The sequence below is a fragment of the Lampetra fluviatilis genome, chromosome 51 (genome assembly GCF_964198595.1).
Source record: "Lampetra fluviatilis chromosome 51, kcLamFluv1.1, whole genome shotgun sequence".
NCBI lineage: Eukaryota > Metazoa > Chordata > Hyperoartia > Petromyzontiformes > Petromyzontidae > Lampetra > Lampetra fluviatilis.
In genome coordinates, this window is record NC_136325.1 from 8,278,003 (window position 1) to 8,297,704 (window position 19,702).

At 52.8% G+C, this 19,702-nt stretch overlaps 1 protein-coding gene across 1 annotated transcript; it reads right to left on the reverse strand.

Annotated features, from left to right (window-relative positions):
• Positions 1–1,317: 1,317 nt before the first annotated feature.
• On the reverse strand, positions 1,318–15,814 carry RARRES1 (retinoic acid receptor responder 1). The gene is made up of 7 exons (XM_078878452.1): positions 15,364–15,814; positions 13,136–13,219; positions 10,008–10,070; positions 8,651–8,864; positions 6,192–6,331; positions 3,923–4,048; positions 1,318–2,172 (listed from the first exon to the last, which is right to left on the reverse strand). The coding sequence occupies exons 1-7, from the start codon at positions 15,658–15,660 to the stop codon at positions 2,044–2,046; spliced, it is 1,053 nt and encodes a 350-aa protein (XP_078734578.1). The 5' UTR covers positions 15,661–15,814; the 3' UTR covers positions 1,318–2,043.
• Between the last annotated feature and the right edge of the window lie 3,888 nt (positions 15,815–19,702).

The window sequence follows — 19,702 nt, forward strand, 5'->3', positions numbered from 1 at the left end:
ATTCCAAATATACAGCAGCAGGCGCCAGGGTCGGGATCAAATCCACGACCTCCTGTATACCAGGCCAGGTAGTTAACATCTCCTCGCCACCGTGATGATGGTGATGATGAGGGAAAGACAGAGACACGCAAACTCCAAATATACAGCAGCAGGCGTCAGGATCGGGATCGAACCCACAAACTCCTGCATACCAGGCGAGGTAGTTAACATCTCTTAGCCACCGTGATGATGATGATGAGGGAGAGAGAGATGCATGCAAATTCCAAATATACAGCAGCAGGCGCCAGGGTCGGGATCAAATCCACGACCTCCTGTATACCAGGCCAGGTAGTTAACATCTCCTCGCCACCGTGATGATGGTGATGATGAGGGAAAGACAGAGACACGCAAACTCCAAATATACAGCAGCAGGCGTCAGGATCGGGATCGAACCCACAAACTCCTGCATACCAGGCGAGGTAGTTAACATCTCGTAGCCACCGTGCGCACCGCAGTGAAATCACCTCGTTTGACACCACCACCCGATTTGGCCCTGAAATCATTTAACTGGCGTGAGAAACATTCATCATCACCAGCACCAGCAGCAGCGTTATCACCATCTGCCGTGGGCAATCCACGGCCGTATGAAGGCCGCCTCCGCCTCCTCCTCCCCAAGGCCCTCGCCACCACCACCTCTCATCACGATCCCGCCATGGGACAATCCACCGAGCGTCGCATTCCGTCATCGCTCCGTCTCCCCACTGGATGCCCTCAGGGGGCGCGTTGCGCGCGTTGCGTTCCTCGGCCGCCGCTCTGCGCTGCGGAAACCGCGGAACGGACTCTGCGTGACATTTCATCTTTAATGTGGGCCATTTAATATTTAATCTTTCAACTTTTAATGCTCACAGAAATGAAGGAGAGAAGGGGGAAAAAACACCTCGGGGTTTAGAGGGACAGGGACCGTCATGAAACAACGAGCGGCCTGGCATGGCACCCCGACCACTCGCCTTGACCACCACCTTCTAGCGTGTGTGAGTGGGTGGGTGAATGGGTGAGTGTGTGGGTGGTTGAATCTGTGGGTGGGTGAGTGGGTGGGTGAGTGGGTGGGTGAGTGGGTGAGTGAGTGGGTGAGTGAGCGGGTGAGTGAGTGGGTGAGTGTGTGGGTGGTTGAGTCTGTGGGTGGGTGAGTGGGTGGGTGAGTGAGTGGGTGAGTGAGCGGGTGAGTGGGTGAGTGGATGAGTGAGTGGGTGAGTGAGTGGGTGAGTGTGTGGGTGGTTGAGTCTGTGGGTGGGTGAGTGGGTGGGTGAGTGGGTGGGTGAGTGGGTGAGTGAGCGGGTGAGTGGGTGAGGGGGTGAGTGAGGGGGTGAGCGAGCGAGTGAGTGGTGAGGGGGTGAGTGAGCGAGCGAGCGAGTGAGGGAGTGAGCGAGTGAGTAGTGAGGGGTGAGCGAGCGAGTGAGCGAGTGAGTGGTGAGGGGGTGAGCGAGCAAGTGAGTGAGTGAGTGAGTGGTGAGGGGGTGAGTGAGCGAGTGAGTGGTGAGGGGGTGAGTGGGCGAGTGAGTGGTGAGGGGGTGAGTGGGCGAGTGAGTGGTGAGGGGGTGAGTGATCGAGCAAGTGGTGAGGGGGTGAGTGGTGAGTGAGGGAGCGAGTGAGTGAGGGAGCGAGCAAGTGAGTGGTGAGCGAGTGAGGGGTGAGCGAGTGAGTGGTGAGGGGTGAGCGAGCGAGTGAGGGGTGAGCGAGTGAGTGGTGAGGGGGTGAGTGAGCGAACGAGTGAGGGAGCGAGTGAGGGAGTGGTGAGCGAGTGAGGGAGTGAGCGAGTGAGTGAGCAAGTGAGTGAGTGAGTGGGTGAGTGAGCGAGTGAGTGGAGAGGGGGTGAGGGGGTGAGTGAGTGAGGGAGTGAGTGAGCGAGCGAGTGAGTGGTGAGGGGGTGAGTGAGCGAACGAGTGAAGAAGCGAGTGAGTGAGTGGTGAGGGAGCGAGCGAGTGAGTGAGCGAGCGAGTGAGGGAGTGAGGGGGTGAGCGAGCGAGCTCCTCCGCAGGTCTCGCGATGGCCTCCAGCCTCCAGGCTCTAGCCCTGCCCCGATCCGGATCCGTCCTCCGGAGCCGGAGCGAGGCACGCGGGCTCGGAGCAGTTGAACCGCACGGAAACCTTCTGGCCTTCGCGCCAGCCAATCAGCATGGAGCACGGGATGATTTCCTACAACATCACCATCATCGTCATAATCATCATCATCGTCGTCGTCATCATCGTCGTCATCATCGTCATAAACATCACCATCATCGTCATAATCATCGTCGTCGTCGTCGTCATCATCGTCGTCATCATCGTCATAATCATCATCACCGTCGTCATCGTCGTCGTCATTGTCATTACCGTCATCATCGTCGTCATCGGTAACCCGTTGACTGAGTCGGTCTCTAAAAGTGTCGTCGCTTTGAATTCATCCCCAATTAGTTTTTTTTGCTGATTATTGTTAATCTTATTTGAAGAGAGATATTTTTTTATTTAAACATCTAAACGCATTGCCATTTGCTCTCCTCTTCATCCGAGGACAAAACGGGGGAAGGCGATAAAACGTTTCGCGATAAATAAATAAAAAAGCCCACATCTTCATCTTCATTGTTTAATCCTTCAATTACGACACGTAATGAGCGCCGAACTCGGTTGGACGGCTTCCAGTCCAGCCCTTTGCTCGATCTGAGAGCGTCGCTCACGTCGTCAGCAGAGGGATGACGACGAAGACGAAGACGATGACGAAGACGAAGATGATGATGAAGAAGATTAAGACGAAGACGAAGATGATGATGACGACGAAGACGAAGATGATGTTGACGAAGATGACGACGAAGACGAAGATGATGTTGACGAAGATGATGATGATGATGATGACGAAGATGATGACAACGAAGACGAAGATGATGATGACGAAGATGATGATGAAGACGAAGATGATGATGACGAAGATGACGACGAAGACGAAGATGATGATGACGAAGATGATGATGATGATGATGACGAAGATGATGATGACGAAGATGATGACGACGAAGACGAAGATGATGATGACGAAGATGATGATGATGATGATGACGAAGATGATGATGACGAAGATGATGACGAAGAGGAAGATGATGACGAAGATGAGGACGAAGATGATGATGACGACGAAGATGACGACGAAGAGGAAGATGATAATGACGAAGACGAAGAGGCATTCGTGATGTAAAAGAGACAGAGCGGCCCCTCCTCCCGAGACGCCGTCGATAGCGGCGACGCACTATCTCAACCATTTGTCATATTTTGTTTCATTCAACATTTTTCTTCATTTCATTTTGTATTCGTTTACCAGCAAAGACCCCGCTGAGCAGTATAGCTCTTGTTCAGGAGCGACCTAGACAATCACGAATGTGATTCACACGCGGATCGTTCAGTCGTCTCCACGTCGACCGCACACGTGGCAACGGCTCCGCCCTGAATATCCGTACCCCGTTAAAGGCGCAGCCCTGCAATAGCTCGGGTACAGCAACTGCTGGGGGAAAACGCCCAGCCCCGAGGGTGACTTTGGCCTACTCTTCCACGCTGGACGGACGCCCTGGAAGAGGTGCGAGTAGTTGACTACCTCGCCTGGTATACAGGAGGTCGTGGGCTCGATTTCAACCGTGACGCCTGCTGCTGTATATTCGGAGTTTGCGTGTTTCTCTCCTCGTGGTCGCGTGGATGTTTCCCTCCACATTGAGAATCAACATCACGCCATTAGATCAGTTGCCTGCGACTGTAAATTCCCACACGTGATAAGCGACTCTGTAGCTCAGTGGGCCTTACCTGATAAATATAAATGAATACAAAGTAAAACAAATAATAGGTGCTCCGTCAACAGCACTTGCCCCAGCAGTCTGGTGAGGCTATACGGGGGATCGTTGTCTGTAGCCGTGGCTGGGGTCCTCACCTGTGATGGGAGCTCGTGCATCAGGGCAAGGAATTGGAACTGCAGCCCCTTGGGGTCACCCTTGGGGTCACCCTTGGGGTCACCCTTGGGGTCACCCTCGGGGTCACCCTCGGGGTCACTCTCGGGCTGTGAAGAAACAGAGCGAGCGGAATGGCAGTGACACGATAGCTCCGCTACACCACACAGTGGGTGGCACGGTGGGTGGCACGGTGGGTGGCATGGTGGGTGGCATGGTGGGTGGCACGGTGGGTGGCATGGTGGGTGGCATGGTGGGTGACACGGTGGGTGACATGGTGGGTGGCATGGTGGGTGGCACTGTGGGTGGCACGGTGGGTAGCACGGTGGGTGGCACGGTGGGTGACACGGTGGGTGACATGGTGGGTGACACGGTGGATGACACGGTGGGTGATACGGTGAGTGGCACGGTGGGTGGCACGGTGGGTAGCACGGTGGGTGGCATGGTGGGTGGCACTGTGGGTGGCACGGTGGGTGGCATGGTGGGTGGCATGGTGGGTGACACGGTGGGTGGCACGGTGGGTAGCACTGTGGGTGGCATGGTAGGTGGCACTGTGGGTGGCATGGTGGGTGGCACGGTGGGTGACACGGTGGGTGGCATGGTGGGTGGCACTGTGGGTGGCACTGTGGGTGGCACGGTGGGTGGCATGGTGGGTGGCATGGTGGGTGACACGGTGGGTGGCACGGTGGGTAGCACTGTGGGTGGCATGGTAGGTGGCACTGTGGGTGGCATGGTGGGTGGCACGGTGGGTGACACGGTGGGTGGCATGGTGGGTGGCACTGTGGGTGGCACTGTGGGTGGCACGGTGGGTGGCATGGTGGGTGGCATGGTGGGTGACACGGTGGGTGACACGGTGGGTGACACGGTGGATGACACGGTGGGTGGTACGGTGAGTGGCACGGTGGGTGGCACGGTGGGTAGCACGGTGGGTGGCACGGTGGGTTACACGGTGGATGGCATGGTGGGTGACACGGTGGGTGGCACAGTGGAGAGCACGCGTGGTGCATCTGCCGGTAATCTTAAGTCAGTGAAGCATTGGCAGCTGAGTCTGTTTCGTGACTTGTCAGCGTGACCTCAAGGTGCACCAAGCTTGGCACCAGCGCCGTGATGACGTCACCGCAACTGAGTGGTGAACGGCTATTGTTGTGTTTGGGTTGTGTCGTGTCCGATGCGTGTCTTTGTCTCGTCGTGGTGGGTGGGGTCGGCAGAGTCGGCAAGGCCGATGAGCAGTAGGCGGAGCCAATGTGTGAAGACCGAGGATGAGGCCGCTCCCTGAGTGGGCGGGGCTAGTGGTGGAGTGGGCGGGGCTAGTGGTGGAATGGGCGGGGCTAGCTGTGGAGTGGGCGGGGCTGCGGGTGAAGTGGACGAGGCTAGTGGTTGGGTGGGCGGGGCTATTGGTGTGGTGGGCGTGGCTAGTGGGGTGTCGGCGGGGCTAATGGTGCAGTGGGCGGGGCTAGTGGTGGGGTGGGCGGGGCTTGTGGTGGAGTGGGCGGGGCTAGTGCTGGAGTGGGCGGGGCTTGTGGTGGAGTGGGCGGGGCTAGTGGTGGAGTGTGCGGGCTACCTGTGGAGTGGGCAGGGCTAGTGGTGGCGTGGGCGGGGCTAGTGGTGGAGTGGGCGGGGCTAGTTGTGGAGTGGGCGGGGCTAGTGGCTGAGTGGGCGGGGCTAGTGGTGGAGTGGGCCGGGCTCGTGGTTGGAGTGGGCGGGGCTAGCGGTGGAGTGGGCGGGGCTAGTGATGAAGTGGGCGGGGCTCGTGGTGGAACCTCCCAGAAATGTGGCAGCTTTAGCACGTCTGTGTCTGTGTGTGCAAGTCATCTAAAATGAGCGCCTGGTGTGGTGTGGAGACAAAGGCGGCCGGGCGTGGTGCTGGCCACCCACCCCCTCGTGTGCCGTGCCGGCCTTCATCGATGCTACTTGGTAACAGCACTGTTAAGGCGATATGGGGAATCTTCGTCGTTGTGTTGTAGGTGCTCGATAATAGCACTTGCCCCAAATATCGGTTGAGTCTATATAGGGGAGCTTTGTCTTGTTGGTACCTCGCTAACAGCATTTGCCACCAAACGTCTGTTGAGGCTATACGGGCCATCTCCAACTTGACAGTGTTTACACGTGTGTGTGTGTTGGCGACACTTCACGTGGCCTCAAGGTGCACATGGCCTGGCACAAGCGTCGTGGTGACGTCACCGCCACTTAGTGGCGAATGGCGGTTGTTGTTGTTGTTGTTGTGTTGGCGAGTCTTGGATGCGGTGAGCTCACCACCACTTGCTGGACACTGCGCACTTGAGTCAGCGTCACTTTGCTGGTTACGTCTCCCCACTCGAGGTTCACGAAGCTTCCGCCGATCTTCGCCAGCCTCCAGAAAGGTTTCAGCACGCTCAGGACATTCCCAAAGCTGTCTTTGGGGGCACACGAGGCGGACACAGAGGATTCATAATCTTAGTTTTTTCGGTAAAGTCACGTAGGTAAAAAAATGAAATTAAAATTAATAAAAAATAAACTAATAATAATAAAAAATAATAATTAAAAAATTCCTCCGTGACTTTACCGAAAAAACTTATCCTTGCAGTCATGAAAGCTTCAAATCTAGAACGGACACAGAGGGGTTTTTTTTTTACCAGAGTTCCAGACAGCAGTAGGTGGTGGTGGCGGGGGGGGGGGGCGTGGGGGGGGCTTCTGCCAGCAGTGGCACGGGCTGCGCTATTGCAGTACTGCACCTCTACTGGACATCTGTGACCACTGGACGTCTGTGAAAAAAGAGCTTCATAGCTCATCGGATTCTTCCGGTAAAAATTAAGATTCTGATTACCCTTCACGGCTAACACAACACACTGCGGTATTAACCAGAGGCTTTGGCCGCAAAAGCCTATGAACTAAACTATGTTTATTTGACCAGGTAGGACCCCATTGGAACCTCATGGTGTAAATGCTTACCCCGAGCTCTCATACTCTGATGGTGCATTGTCTTTGAGTTGTGCGCCTTTTGGCGTCATCTGGTCCAACACCATGTGAGACTAAGCTCTAAGGAAAGCTGTCTCGGGTGTGGACCAATCAACTTCAAGGACAGTGCATACAGAGTTATGTTTTTTTGTTTGCATTATGACTGCAGGTATTGTGGTCCATGCAAACATGACTCCTTGTAAAAAAGGTGTCAGTTTTGTTGCCAGATAGAAGGGTAAAAAAACAATTATCAGGTAGGACCCACTGAGTTATTAGCTTCTTTTTCAGAAGCGACCTGGCCGCAAACGATAGCTCAACGAAGTGACTCATCACTCGAAAATTCATAGCAGCTAAATACTCTGAACGCGTGACGTCGATGTTAAATGTGGAGGGGGAAAATCCACGCCGCCACGCTAAGAGAAACATCGCAGACTCCCAAATATACAGCAGCAGGCGTCAGGGTCAGGATCGAACCCACAACCTCCTGTACACCAGGCGAGGTAGTCAACATCTCATAGCCACCGTGGTGATGATGATGATGAGGGAGAAAAATACAAACTCCAAATATACAACCGGTATCATGGTCGGGATCGAACCCACAACCTCCTGTATACCAGGTAGTCAACATCTCCTAGCCACCGTGATGATGATGAGAGAGAAATACAAGCTCCAAATATAACAACAGGCATCAGGGTCGGGTTCGAACCCACGACCACCTGTACACCAGGCGAGGTAGTCAACAGCTCCAAGCCACCGTGATGATGATGAGAGGGAGAGAAATACAAACTCCAAATATACGACAGGTATCAGGGTCGGGATCGGACCCACGACCTCCTGTGTACCAGGCGAGGTAGTTGACATCTCCTAGCCACAGTGATAATGATGATGATGAGAGAGAAAGAGAAATACAAACTCCAAATATACGACAGGCATCAGGGTCGGGATCGAACCCACGACCTCCTGTACGGTATACCAGGCGAGGTAGTCAACAGCTCTAAGCCACCGCGGCGACCCCAAACCCGCCCCACGCACAGCACAACGGCAAACGTCGGACGCGCCACCACGAAGGCGCGTCGTCACCGCCGTGGAGCGGTGCGCGCGTGAGCGGCTTGTAAATCATCTCTCCTGGGCGAGGAGCCGGTGGCGCTGATGTCGGAGAGCGGTGGATGGGGGGGGGGGCAGCAGTGATGTTCAAACTGGTGACCTGAAAACGGGGGTAGGGGTGGTGGCTGGGTGGGTGGGGGAATTGGCAGTGGGGGGGGGGGGGTGCATGGGCACCCCATGGTGCCTATGGCCGAGCCCGTGTGGGAAATTAACCGCTCCCCTTCCCATCTATGTTTTGGGACCGCGGGGGGCTTTCGTGAAAATAAAAATCAATTTGCGAGCCGGCAGTGTCATATATTGGCGTGTTGTGTTATAGGATTTTTTATTGTTGTCGTTGTCAGTGTGTGTGTGTGTACGTGCGGATGTGTGTGTGTGTCGTGTAGTGGGTTAGAGTGATTTTGCCACGAAGCCAGCGACGCGAGTTCGATTCCCACTCCCGACCAACACCAGTGGCGACTATCTGAACCAATCCTGGGCCTCCCCTCGGTCGACTCATCCTAAAACGAGTAGCTATTGCGGTGCGTAAACATCAGAACTAGGGGGAGACAAAGTCAGCCGGGCGTGGTGCTGCCCCACCGCGCTCTACCCCCTCGTGTGCCACAGTGCCGGCCTCCTCGCTAACAGCTCTCGCCCCAACTAGCCAGTCTCTGCGTTCATTTCCTCCCTCTCCTTACCAGGGAACACCGAGCCAATGACGGCCGGCGGTTGAGTCCCCAGCTTCTCCAGGGCGTCTCTCAGCGAGATGCCGGTGTCGGCGGCGTCGTCGTCTTTGACGGGGGGCGGCCCGGCGTCTCCGCCCCGCGGGAAGTCGCAGGCCAGGTGGTCGGCCCGCATGGCCTTGCCGGGCAACCTCAGGAAGCTGATGTGCGCCTTGCACTTGCCCACGAGCTGCCAAGAGAGGAAGAAGAAGGGGTTGGAAGGGGGTGGGGGAATGCGTCACGGATCTCGAAAGTCGGTCGAGGAATCGAGTTAGGTGTTGGGGCGTGTCTTCTACGTTTTGACGCTGTGGTGTTCGCTTGACGTTCGCCTGACGTTCGCAACGTGGGAGTGGCGGTGGGACGGACAGCACCGCCGATTAGCACGGTTGGCCAGGTAGGTACGGTGCGAAGGAAGTTCGCACAAAGCGGTTGTGGAAATAACGTCCGGCGAAACGTTTAGTTTCGGTCAGCCACGAGTGATTTATTTCCACCCCCCCCCCCCGCGCTCCGATGAGTCACGTCCACGCATTGGTGCCCATTTCTCATCTGCAGCCAAGATCCGGCGGTGGGAATATCCTAAGGGACGGTGGGGCAGGAGGTGACTTGAGTCCGTTCCATAGGACGACCGCGCTTGTCCTATGGATAAGACCGCATCTCCGAGTAGCGGAAGAAGTTCATGATACATACAACACATGTTAACTTCCACACAGAGTGGTAGTCACTTTATCCAGCCCCTTAGGAAGGGATGATGAGCTGAGTCAACCTCGCAAAGCGGGATTTTAACTCGCGACATTTCGACCGCGATCCAATTTGCTCGATTCCTGGCGTGCCGTGGTTGGCATGGGTCCTGGTGCAAGCAGTTAAATGGCACCCACGCCCACCTAATTCGTTGGCGACGTTATAGTTAAATGACGTCAGAGTGAAACAACGTTATAGTGAAATGACGTCATAGTGAAACGACGTTGTAGTAAAATGACGTCATAGAGAAGCATTCAAGTGAAACGACGTTATATTGAAATGACGTCATAGAGAAGCATTAAAGTGAAACGACGTTATAGTGATATGACGTTAGAGTGAAACAACGTTATAGTGAAATGACATCATAGAGAAGCATTAAAGTGAAACTACGTTATAGTGACATGACGTAATGGTGAAACAATACTGTAGTGAAGCGACGTTTTAGGGACACAACGTTTGAGGGAAGTAACGTAAATAGGATCGTCGTAAATAGGATCGTCGTAAATAGGATCGTCGTAAATAGGATCGTCGTAAATAGGATCGTCGTAAATAGGGGACTTCCCGTATACGTTTAAACCATCTGAGTTCCGCTTACCTTACTCGGATATTCCGTTAATTCAAAGGTGAAGTGATAATTGGAAGGTGCATTTGAGTCCATCTGCAATGAGAAGATAACATCAATAAAACTCACACAACACGTTGTTGTTGTTATTATTATTACGACTACGAGAGAAGCCTCCGCTGAGTTTGATGGCGAGCGGCGTGTTGGTTGTCCCGCGTCCGACCGCACATCCGCAGCTGAGCGAAGTCACACAGCGGTAGGAGAGCGAACTTTGCGTGGAAATAGGTGAGCCGCATGCACAGCTGCGAAATCCGCACAATACCCAGGAACCCGCGTGCGGCGAGAGAGAGAAGCCTCGAATCACGATGCCAGCCGTGTCCAGGAATCGAACTCGGGTTTTTATTTGTTTTTGCCAAGTTGTCGGAGCGCAATTGCGAGAGCCACTGTTCCCACCTCGGTGCTTAACGTCTCAATCATTTTTGTTCTTTTTAGTTTTTCAAATCTTCAACTGGAACGCTTCACTGGTGCCGCGGTCACCAATCACGGCCGAGTTAAATATGCTGCTGCGTCTGCGGCTGAACGCGACGAGCGGATTGCGTCACATCGCCGCACAGAACGCGGTTCCGTGCGTTTTGAAGGCGCTGAGGCTCAATGGGTTCGAAGCGCCCGTGGGTTTCAACTGAGACAAGTCCACTCGTCGTGACTGGTGTTGACCGTGAGATAAAGATCCCCCGTGTAGCCTTAACAGACTGTTGGGGCAAGTGCTGTTAGCGAGCACCTATGAAGGCCGGCGCGGCACACGAAGGGGTGGGTGGCCAGCACCACGCCCGGTCGTCTTTGTCTCCCGAGTGGCGATGTTTACACACCGCACCAGGTACTCATTTCAGGCTGAGTCGACCTATGCGAGGCCCATGACCGGTTCAGATAATCGTCAGCGGTGTTGGCCACGAGCAGAAATCCAACTCGGCTCGCCAGCCTCGTAGCGCAGCGCGCTAACCGTTGCGCCACCGCTCCCCCGCACACGCACCTCTGCACGCACTCTATCGCTCGCTCACCCATGCAAGTCACGCACACAAACACGCACTCACCTAAAGGTCACCGGGGGGAAAGGTTAGCGAGAGGTTGCCAGGCAACGGACACGAGTTCAACATCAAAGGCCCTCGATTAGAGCGGCCGCTGCCTTCCCTTCGGAAGGTTGCGAGTTAAAATCACGGGGTGGGGATGGTGGGGGCGGGGAGTTTCACTCAGCCCATCATCTGTCAAAGGTCGACAAAATAGGTACCGCATTGTGGAGCGTCCAACGAACCCACCTCTGCCGCGGGAATGTGGAATTCCAACCGTTGATTTTTATATTCTTGGATCTTTCGGTAAAGTCGCGTAGAAGGGAAATAATAAAATAATAAAAATAAAACAATATATAATTCATTAGAACGCTGTCTTTCCGACAGCTCTGTTCTTCACCTGAGGCTGCTCGTGTTGTGGCCGAAACGTCGTGAGAATTTTATAATGTTTTATTTTTATTATTTTATTATTTCCCTTCCACGTGACTTTACCGAAAGAACCAAGAATATGAATCCCTGCAGTCACGAAAGCTTTAAATCGTTGATTTTTAGTTTTAGTTTTTTTTTGTTTCAAACAGACGAGCTCCACGTCGCGCTCACTCGGCTCTGCGACCGCTCTCGATTTGAGGACGACGATTTCCGGTCTACTCTTCCATGCTGGTCAAATGTCAGGGAATATGTTGGAGTAAACACGCTTTACCCCACCACATGAGACATCCTGATCTATTTACCGTGGCGTACCTATTTATACTCCTGGGTGGACAGAGGCGGCTGGATTTAAGCAACTTGTACTATTCCTGGTTCTTTCCGTAAAGTCACATAGAAGGGAAATAATAAAATAATAAACATACATTTTAAAACGACGGAAGAAAAAAATAAAATGCACGACTCCAACCGCGTGTATCCGTCGCTCAGTCGGACGCGCTTCGATCCGCGTTGAGCGTCGGCCCCACCAGATTCACGCTGTACCCGTCGCAGCGACATTGATCGGGCGCGTGCCTCGGCTGACTTTGATTTCATCTTTTTTTGGGGACGCAACATTGGGAATGGGTGGCTCAGACATTAGCCACCAAGTAAAATCGCCATGGCAACTCCGTCCAGCGTTCATTGCGAGGAAACCGCTTTACGACGACAAAAAAAACACTCAACAATCTACATTTATAACACGTAATGTACATCACAATATCACGTCATCTTTCTCACGTAATCGATATCTATAACACGTAATCGATATCTATAACACGTAATCGATATCTATAGCACGTGATCAATATCACGTAATCTATAACACCAAACATATATCACTTAAAGCTTCTCATAGCTCCGTGTTATGTTTTGGTGTTTGGGGCCCCAACGATGTTTAGAGCTCTGATAGAATTGTAATCCCCTTTGCCCGTTACCCCTTCGCTGGTAGAATTGTAATCCCCTTTGTCCGTTACATCTTCTGTGGTAGAATTGTAATCCCCTTTGCCCGTTACCCCTTCGCTGGTAGAATTGTAATCCCCTTTGCCCGTTACATCTTCTGTGGTAGAATTATAATCCTCTTTCCCCATTACCCCTTCCCTGGTAAAATTGTAATCCTCTTTTCCCGTTACTCCTTCCCTGGTAGAATTGTAATCCCCTTTCCCCATTACATCTTCTCTCGTTGAATTGTAATCCCCTTTCGCCGTTAACCCTTCCCTGGTAGAATTGTAATCCCCGTTACCCCTTCTCTGGTATAATTGAAATGCCCTTTGTCCGTTACCCCCTCTCTGCCAGAATTGTAATCCCCTTTCCCAGTTACTCCTTCTCTGGTATAATTGTAATCCCCTTTGCCCGTTACCTCTTCTCTAGTAGAATTGTAATCCCCTTTGTCCGTTACCCCTTCCCTGGTAGAATTGTAATCCCCTTTGCCCGTTACCTCTTCTCTAGTAGAATTGTAATCCCCGTTACCCATTCTCTGGTAGAATTGTAATCCCCGTTTCCCATTCTGGTCAAAATTGTGATCCCTCCCTTCCCCGGTTACTCCCCTCTCAGGAACCCGAACACCTCCAGCCAGGCCTTGTCCTCCTCCTCGCGGCCTTCCCTACCTAGCCCCGTCCTTCAAGTCGACCCCAGTACCTGCGCCTTCCACGGAATGAGCCCACCAAAGAAGGCCCTCTCGCAACAGTCCATGGCGTTGGCTTCTCGCGCGGAGCACAGGATCTGTTTGGGGGGAAGGGGGGAGCAAGCGAAGGTGGGTGGCCATGTACGCGTTGGGTTAGATGTGTCGTCAAAACCCGCCACCACCCGACACGGCCAATTAGCAAGTTTGTGGAACGTAAATAACAAAAATAAAAGCATGTCAATTCGTCATCAGTACAGAACGCTGGTGTGTGTGTGTATTGTGTTGTTAGTGCGGAGCGGTAGTGTAGTGGTTAGCGAGCTGCACTACGGACCTGGCCACCAGAGTTCGATACCCGCTCACGGCAAACACCAGTGACGATTATCTGAACCGGTCCTGGGCCTCCCCTAGGTCGACTCAGCCTCAAATGAGTACCTGGTCGGGTGTGTAAACATCGCCACTAGGGAGACAAAGGCGGTCGGTGCTCGCTAACAGCACTTGCCCCTACAGTCTGTTAAGGCTATACGGGAGATCTTAGTGTTGGAGAGTAAACCCACAGAGTTTACAATTCGTGTCGCGTGACGTTTCGAAAATGCTCACACCGCGGAATAAATGTCCCCCCCCCATCGCTCCGAGTCGCAACACTTAAACGACGCCGCCGATTGGCTCGGTTGGCTCCGCACGGTGGCGAAACGAGACCCACACATCATGGGACCTCCTTTGCCAGTACCAAAATATACTGATAGGGGTTTTCCCCCTTTTTTCTGGCAACAAAACTGACACCTTTTGCAAGGAATAATGCTTACATTAACCACAATACTTGCAGTCAAATGCAAACAAAAAACAATGCTCTGATCATTTATGCATTGTTTTGAAATTGATTGGTCCACACCAGAGACAGCTTTCTTTAGAGCCTAGTCTCATGTGGTGTTCGACCAGATGACGCTGTCTCTGGTGTGGACCAATCAGTTTCAAAGACAATGCATAAATGATCAGAGTATTGTTTTTTGTTTGCATTTGACTGCAAGCATTGTGGCTAATGTAAGCATGATTCCTTGCAAAAGGTGTCAGTTTTGTTGCCAGAAAAAAGGGGAAAACCCCTATCAGAGGCCCACACATTTGCACGGTGCCCGCACGTACACACGCACACACAACGCGTACGCACGAGTCTGCAGTACGCGCACGGTCAGTTTTTTTTTTATTTATCAGGTATATGACCCTGTGAGCCATGCGGCTCTTGACTCGGGTGCAACCGCAACAAACAAAAACACGAACAAGAAACATCTTAAAGTGACTCCACGCAACAGAAAAATCCGGAGAAAAAAACAGCAATAGGCGGTCGTGCCATCCCAGCGGGCATCGGCCTGCCAGTCGGAGTTGGGGAGGAAGAGGCCGATGATTGCCGATATCTGTTATTTGTAGATTTGAAGCTTTCGTGACTGCAAGGATTCATACTCTTAGTTTGTTCGGTAAAGTCACGTAGGTAAAAATAAATTAAAATTAATAAAAGTAATAATAGAAATAAAATAATAAAATAACATATTCTGATAAGCCCCCCCCCCTCCTCTCCCTTAACTTGTATTTAAGAACTTGCATCTTGGAATCTCTGCCTCACTTGATACAGCAAATCTAGCTGTGACGGCCCCACCTGATGACGGAGACTTGTGTTGCCTCCGAAACTTCGTGATTGTTTTTATTTTAATTATTTTATTCCTATCATTACTTTTATAAATTTTAATTTCATTTTTTACCTACGTGACTTTACCGAAAAAACTAACAGTATGATATCTGTAAAGCCAGCCGAGTCACTTGCGGGTATCACCAATTTTCGTCGCCACGGTGGCCCAACTGTGGCCCATGGGACGCGGGACGCAGTGGCCACCGACTCGTTCCGAATGACCTCGGCGGAGGTAGACGGGGTAGAGGGTCTGGGGGGTGGGGGGTGATCGGTCTCTGGCGTTCGACGTGAAGCAGACAACGTGTCCGTGGCTGATCGACCACACCGCCCACGGTAGCAACCGCGATTCGAGCCACGAACCTGGGCGCTCACGGCGTGCCCCTTTCAATGTCATCCACAGCCACCTCGCGGCTAAACTCTGTCCCGTTTTGTTTGCGACCGATTGACTGACCGACTAACCGCCTGGACATCTGTGAGAAATGCTCTTTACAGCTCGCGCGGGTTTGCCCCTCCCCACTCCCTCCAGGTGTATCAAACGTAATAGCCCGCCTCCGATGAGATTCTGACCTCCTGCGCGGCGATGACCCCGCGGAGTTCGTAGAAGCGCGCGGGAGATCCGCGCTCCACGTTGTAGCGGTCAGCGGCGAGGCGAGCGAGCCGGTTGGGCAACGCGTGCGAGTCAAAGAGGTCGCACACGAAGCTGCCGCCCTCGTCGCAGAAGCATTTGCGGTAGTTGTCGCTGCCGTGCACGCCGGGGCAGCTGCTCACGATCGACAAGCCGTCGAGGGACGGTGGCAGCAGAAGCAGCAGTGGCAGTAGCAGTCGTGCGGCAGCCTCGGATGTCGATGCAGCTCCCATCGCCATCGTTGTTTCGCCTCGGTGGCTTTGCGATGGGAGGACTTTGCGATGTTTGCTTTGAGAGGAGGGCTCCCTGTTCAAACACGCGAGATGTAGCAATGTGGCCCCGTTGTGTTTTTGCAGTGGTGACTTATTTGCCAGGGCCAGTGGTGATTCAGGGAAGCTGCTGAATGCCCCCCCACCGCCCACACCACCACCCACACTCCCTCGCGTCAGACACAATGCGTTTGATAAGTTTGTGATTTTTTGTTTAAATGGCAACAACAACAAAAGCGGTTCGTGCCGCTTTTAAATTGATGCAAATTCCACCCCCCACCCCACCCCCACCCCCCTTACTCCCACCTCCGCCCGCACTTTCCAATTGCCTCATTTTCCAAGAAGCGCTCCTAAGTTTTGTTCAATCCGCTTGGCTCTTCGCGATGTTTCTCACCGTTAACCGCGCTCGCAAGGGGTCTGCGTGGCTTCGTTTAACAAAGCCACCCCCCCCCAACTCCCCAACGCTGACGTCACCGCCCCGCCACCACTCGCCGTGCCAGCCCCCCCCCTTTTTGCCCACGCGCGCGCCCACGCACGCGGATCGTAGCCGCCGCGTGCCAGACGCCGTCTCACGCATCCAAAGTTGGCAGCGCTGAATGAAAAACCGTTGGGGGCGAATGCGCAAAACGCATTTGAGAGTTTGCAAAGATTCAAAGGGCTTTTCCTTCGGGGAGAATGCTAATTCTTCCAGGGCGGGGGGGGGGCTCTGGCGTTTTTCTTCCCCCCCCCCCCCAGTTTTTCCTTTCGATGTAATGCACATTTAATTGACGCAATTTCGCGGTGGCTTTCGAAGTGTATTTATTCATTTTGTTGCCCGGAGAGTTGTTTAAAAACACACAAAAAACGTGCGCGCGCGCGGTCAAATATACCACCCCCGGTGGTGGTGGTGGTGGCGGTATTTAATTTTGTTGTAATGCCTTGCTGCCGCTGCGTCGGTGCCGAGTCGATGTTGATCGATGCCGATTCAGTTGAGCGCCACAGGCTTTGCCTCCCCCCCCCACACACACACCTGCGAACGACACACGCTGCTCCAACCTAATCTGCATTCGCACGAACTTCGTCTGCGAGTTTGGCAGCCGCGTGACTCGCTGCTTTGAGTCAATTCTCATGGCACAGAGTCGAGTGTTCGTCCTCTCCCTCCCTCTCTCTCTCTCTTTCGCTCTGCAGTCGATGCGTATAGGGCCAAGGATTGTCTGCGACAGTTCAGACGGCTTCCAATTATACGTCGCTGCGCCAAGAGACAGATTCTTTGATCCACTGAGCGTAGTGTCGGAAGAGAATCGAGAAATTGACAATTGTGTCTTGAGAGAAATATTTTATTTAAAAAAATATATATATGTGAACAGAAATAAATGCGTGAATGTTTAATTAAGAGCTGCTAGTTTGGCGTATGTTACGCCGTGGACAGCTGGCATGTCTGATTGCTTAAATGTTTGCCATTTGTATGGCGCTCTGTTAATACCTCGGAAACTCACAGCAACCTTGACGCATGTTGAACTTCTTTCGCACCGTACGTCGCCAACCGTGCGAATCGGAGGTGCGGGGGAAGTACAACGAGCTACACAAAAAAAAGACAAAGATCCCCCGTATAGCCTTAACATGCTGTAGGGGCAAGTGCTGTTAGCGAGCACCTATGAAGGTCGGGGTGGGTGGCCAGCACCAAGCCCGACCTCCTTTGTCTCCCCAGTGACGACGTTTACACACCGCACCAGGTACTAATTTTGAGGCTGAGTCGACCTAGGGGAGGCCCGGAACCGGTTCAGATAATCGTCACCGGTGTTGGCCGTGAGCGGGAATCGAACTCGGAGTCGCCGGGTTTATAGCTGCCGCTCCTCAACAACAACAACAACACCCGCCATTCGCCACTAAGTGGCGGTGACGTCACCACGACGCTTGTGCCAGGCTATGTGCACCTTGAGGCCACGTGAAGTGTCGAACGCCCGCTGGCAGGAGGTCACGGGGCAGACCCAGCAGGTGCCACGGGTCGACTGACTGGGATGACTGAGATGACTGAGTTGACTGGCCGTTCCCCCCACACACACACAGGAACATATCTCTTTTCTGACTTCAAGGGCACCCCTCTGTGGGACCAAGGCGACTCGACAAGCGATCATTCGGGTTAAGCCCAACAGGCTGCGTGCAGTACGTTCACAATGCGGGCCGCCAGCGTGCTAACCGCTACACCGTTTGAGGATCCACATCACACAACTCTCCTCTTGTCTCTTCGCTGGCTCCCTGTTCGTACCGCGTATTGATTTGAACATTCTCTTGCCGGCATTCAAGGCCTGAAACGGACCTGCTCCTCCCCCTATATCCGTGACCTCCTTTGGCCACGAATATTCCACCAAGATCATTAAGAACATCAGATTGTGCGTTGCTCGCCGTCACCACGGTCTCTAGGCTGCACACTCGGGGGGAGGGGTGACGGCGCTTTTGCAATTGCGGCACCTGAACTCTGGAACTCGTTCCCCATCGAGGTCACGACTATCCAAGACCCTTTACAAACCTTCAAATCTCGACTAAAAACGTATCTGTTCAAAATTGCGTTTTCTCTCTCTCTCTCTTTAGTTATTTTCAAACGTTCGTCTCACTCCGTGTTTCCTCTGGTTGATGTTAAACTATTTCCACCTTTTCATGCGTAGCGCCCTAAGAACGATCATTTAAGGGCGATTTCATCATTTCAATTATTACTGTTATTATTATGAGCGGTGCGATGATATATTTGTGAAATTCCAGTTGCGTAATTTGCGACGCATTCTTCTCGACGAAGTTGGACGGGCACACCGCACAAGGGCTGACTTGTCAAACTTAATTTGGAGCTTTCGTGACTGCAGGAATTACTCTTTGGTTCTTTCGGTAAAGTCACGTATAAAGATAAAATAATAAATTGAATACTAGAATACGACGTTTCGATTGCAACACAAGCAATCATCATCAGGTATAAATGAAATAGAAACACAAATCTAGTATACTTAGAAATGTAATGTATACTAGATTTGTGTTTCTATTTCATTTATATCTGATGATGATTGCTTGTGTTGCAATCGAAATGTCGTATGCTAGTATTTAATTTATTATTTTCTCTTTATACGTCAATTTACCGAAAGAACCAAAGAGTAGGCTGACTCGTCCCCAACGACGCCAGCGGATCTGTAATGTCCACCGCGAAGCAGACGGCGCGCAGTACGCCATGGTTACTGCGCCCGCAGTATTGACCAGGGCGGCCTGCCGGATGGATTCGAGCCGCGAGCGCGCTACCACTGTCGCTATTGCCAGCCTTGGCTTTGGGCTGTACTTTGAGCGATGATAATTCACCTACCATTAAACGTGGGGTCCCACCCTTCCCTCCGAGCACAGTTCACCAAAATATCTGTAAGGCAAGGATCTCCCGGTTCGCATTATCCTCTGCCTCTCTGTGTTGAGCCATACAACTCGCCATCATGGGCGCCACGGTCGTGAGATGTTAACTACCTCGCCTGTAATACAGGAGGTCGTGGGCTCGTACCCGACGCTGACGCCTGCTGCTGTATATTTGGAGTTTGCGTGTCTCTCTCTCTCTCTCTCATCATCACGGTGGCTAGGAGATTTTAAATCCCTCGCCTGGTATGCAAGAGGTCGTGGGCTCGATCCCGACCCTGACGCCTGCTACTGTATATTTGGAGTCTGCGTGTTTTTCTCTCTCTCATCATCATCACGGTGGCTAGGAGATGTTAACTACCTCGCCTGGTGTACAGGAGGTCGTGGGTTCGATCCCGACCCCGACGCCTGCTGTATATTTGGAGTTCGCGTGTCTCTCTCTCTCATCATCATCACGGTGGCTAGGAGATTTTAAATCCCTCGCCTGGTATGCAAGAGGTCGTGGGCTCGATCCCGACCCTGACGCCTGCTGCTGTATATTTGGAGTCTGCGTGTTTCTCTCTCTCTCTCCCCGTGGTCACGTGGATGTTTTTCCGGGTCCTTCGCTTTTCCCCTCCACATTTAGAATCAACGTCACGCGTTTAGATTATTTGAC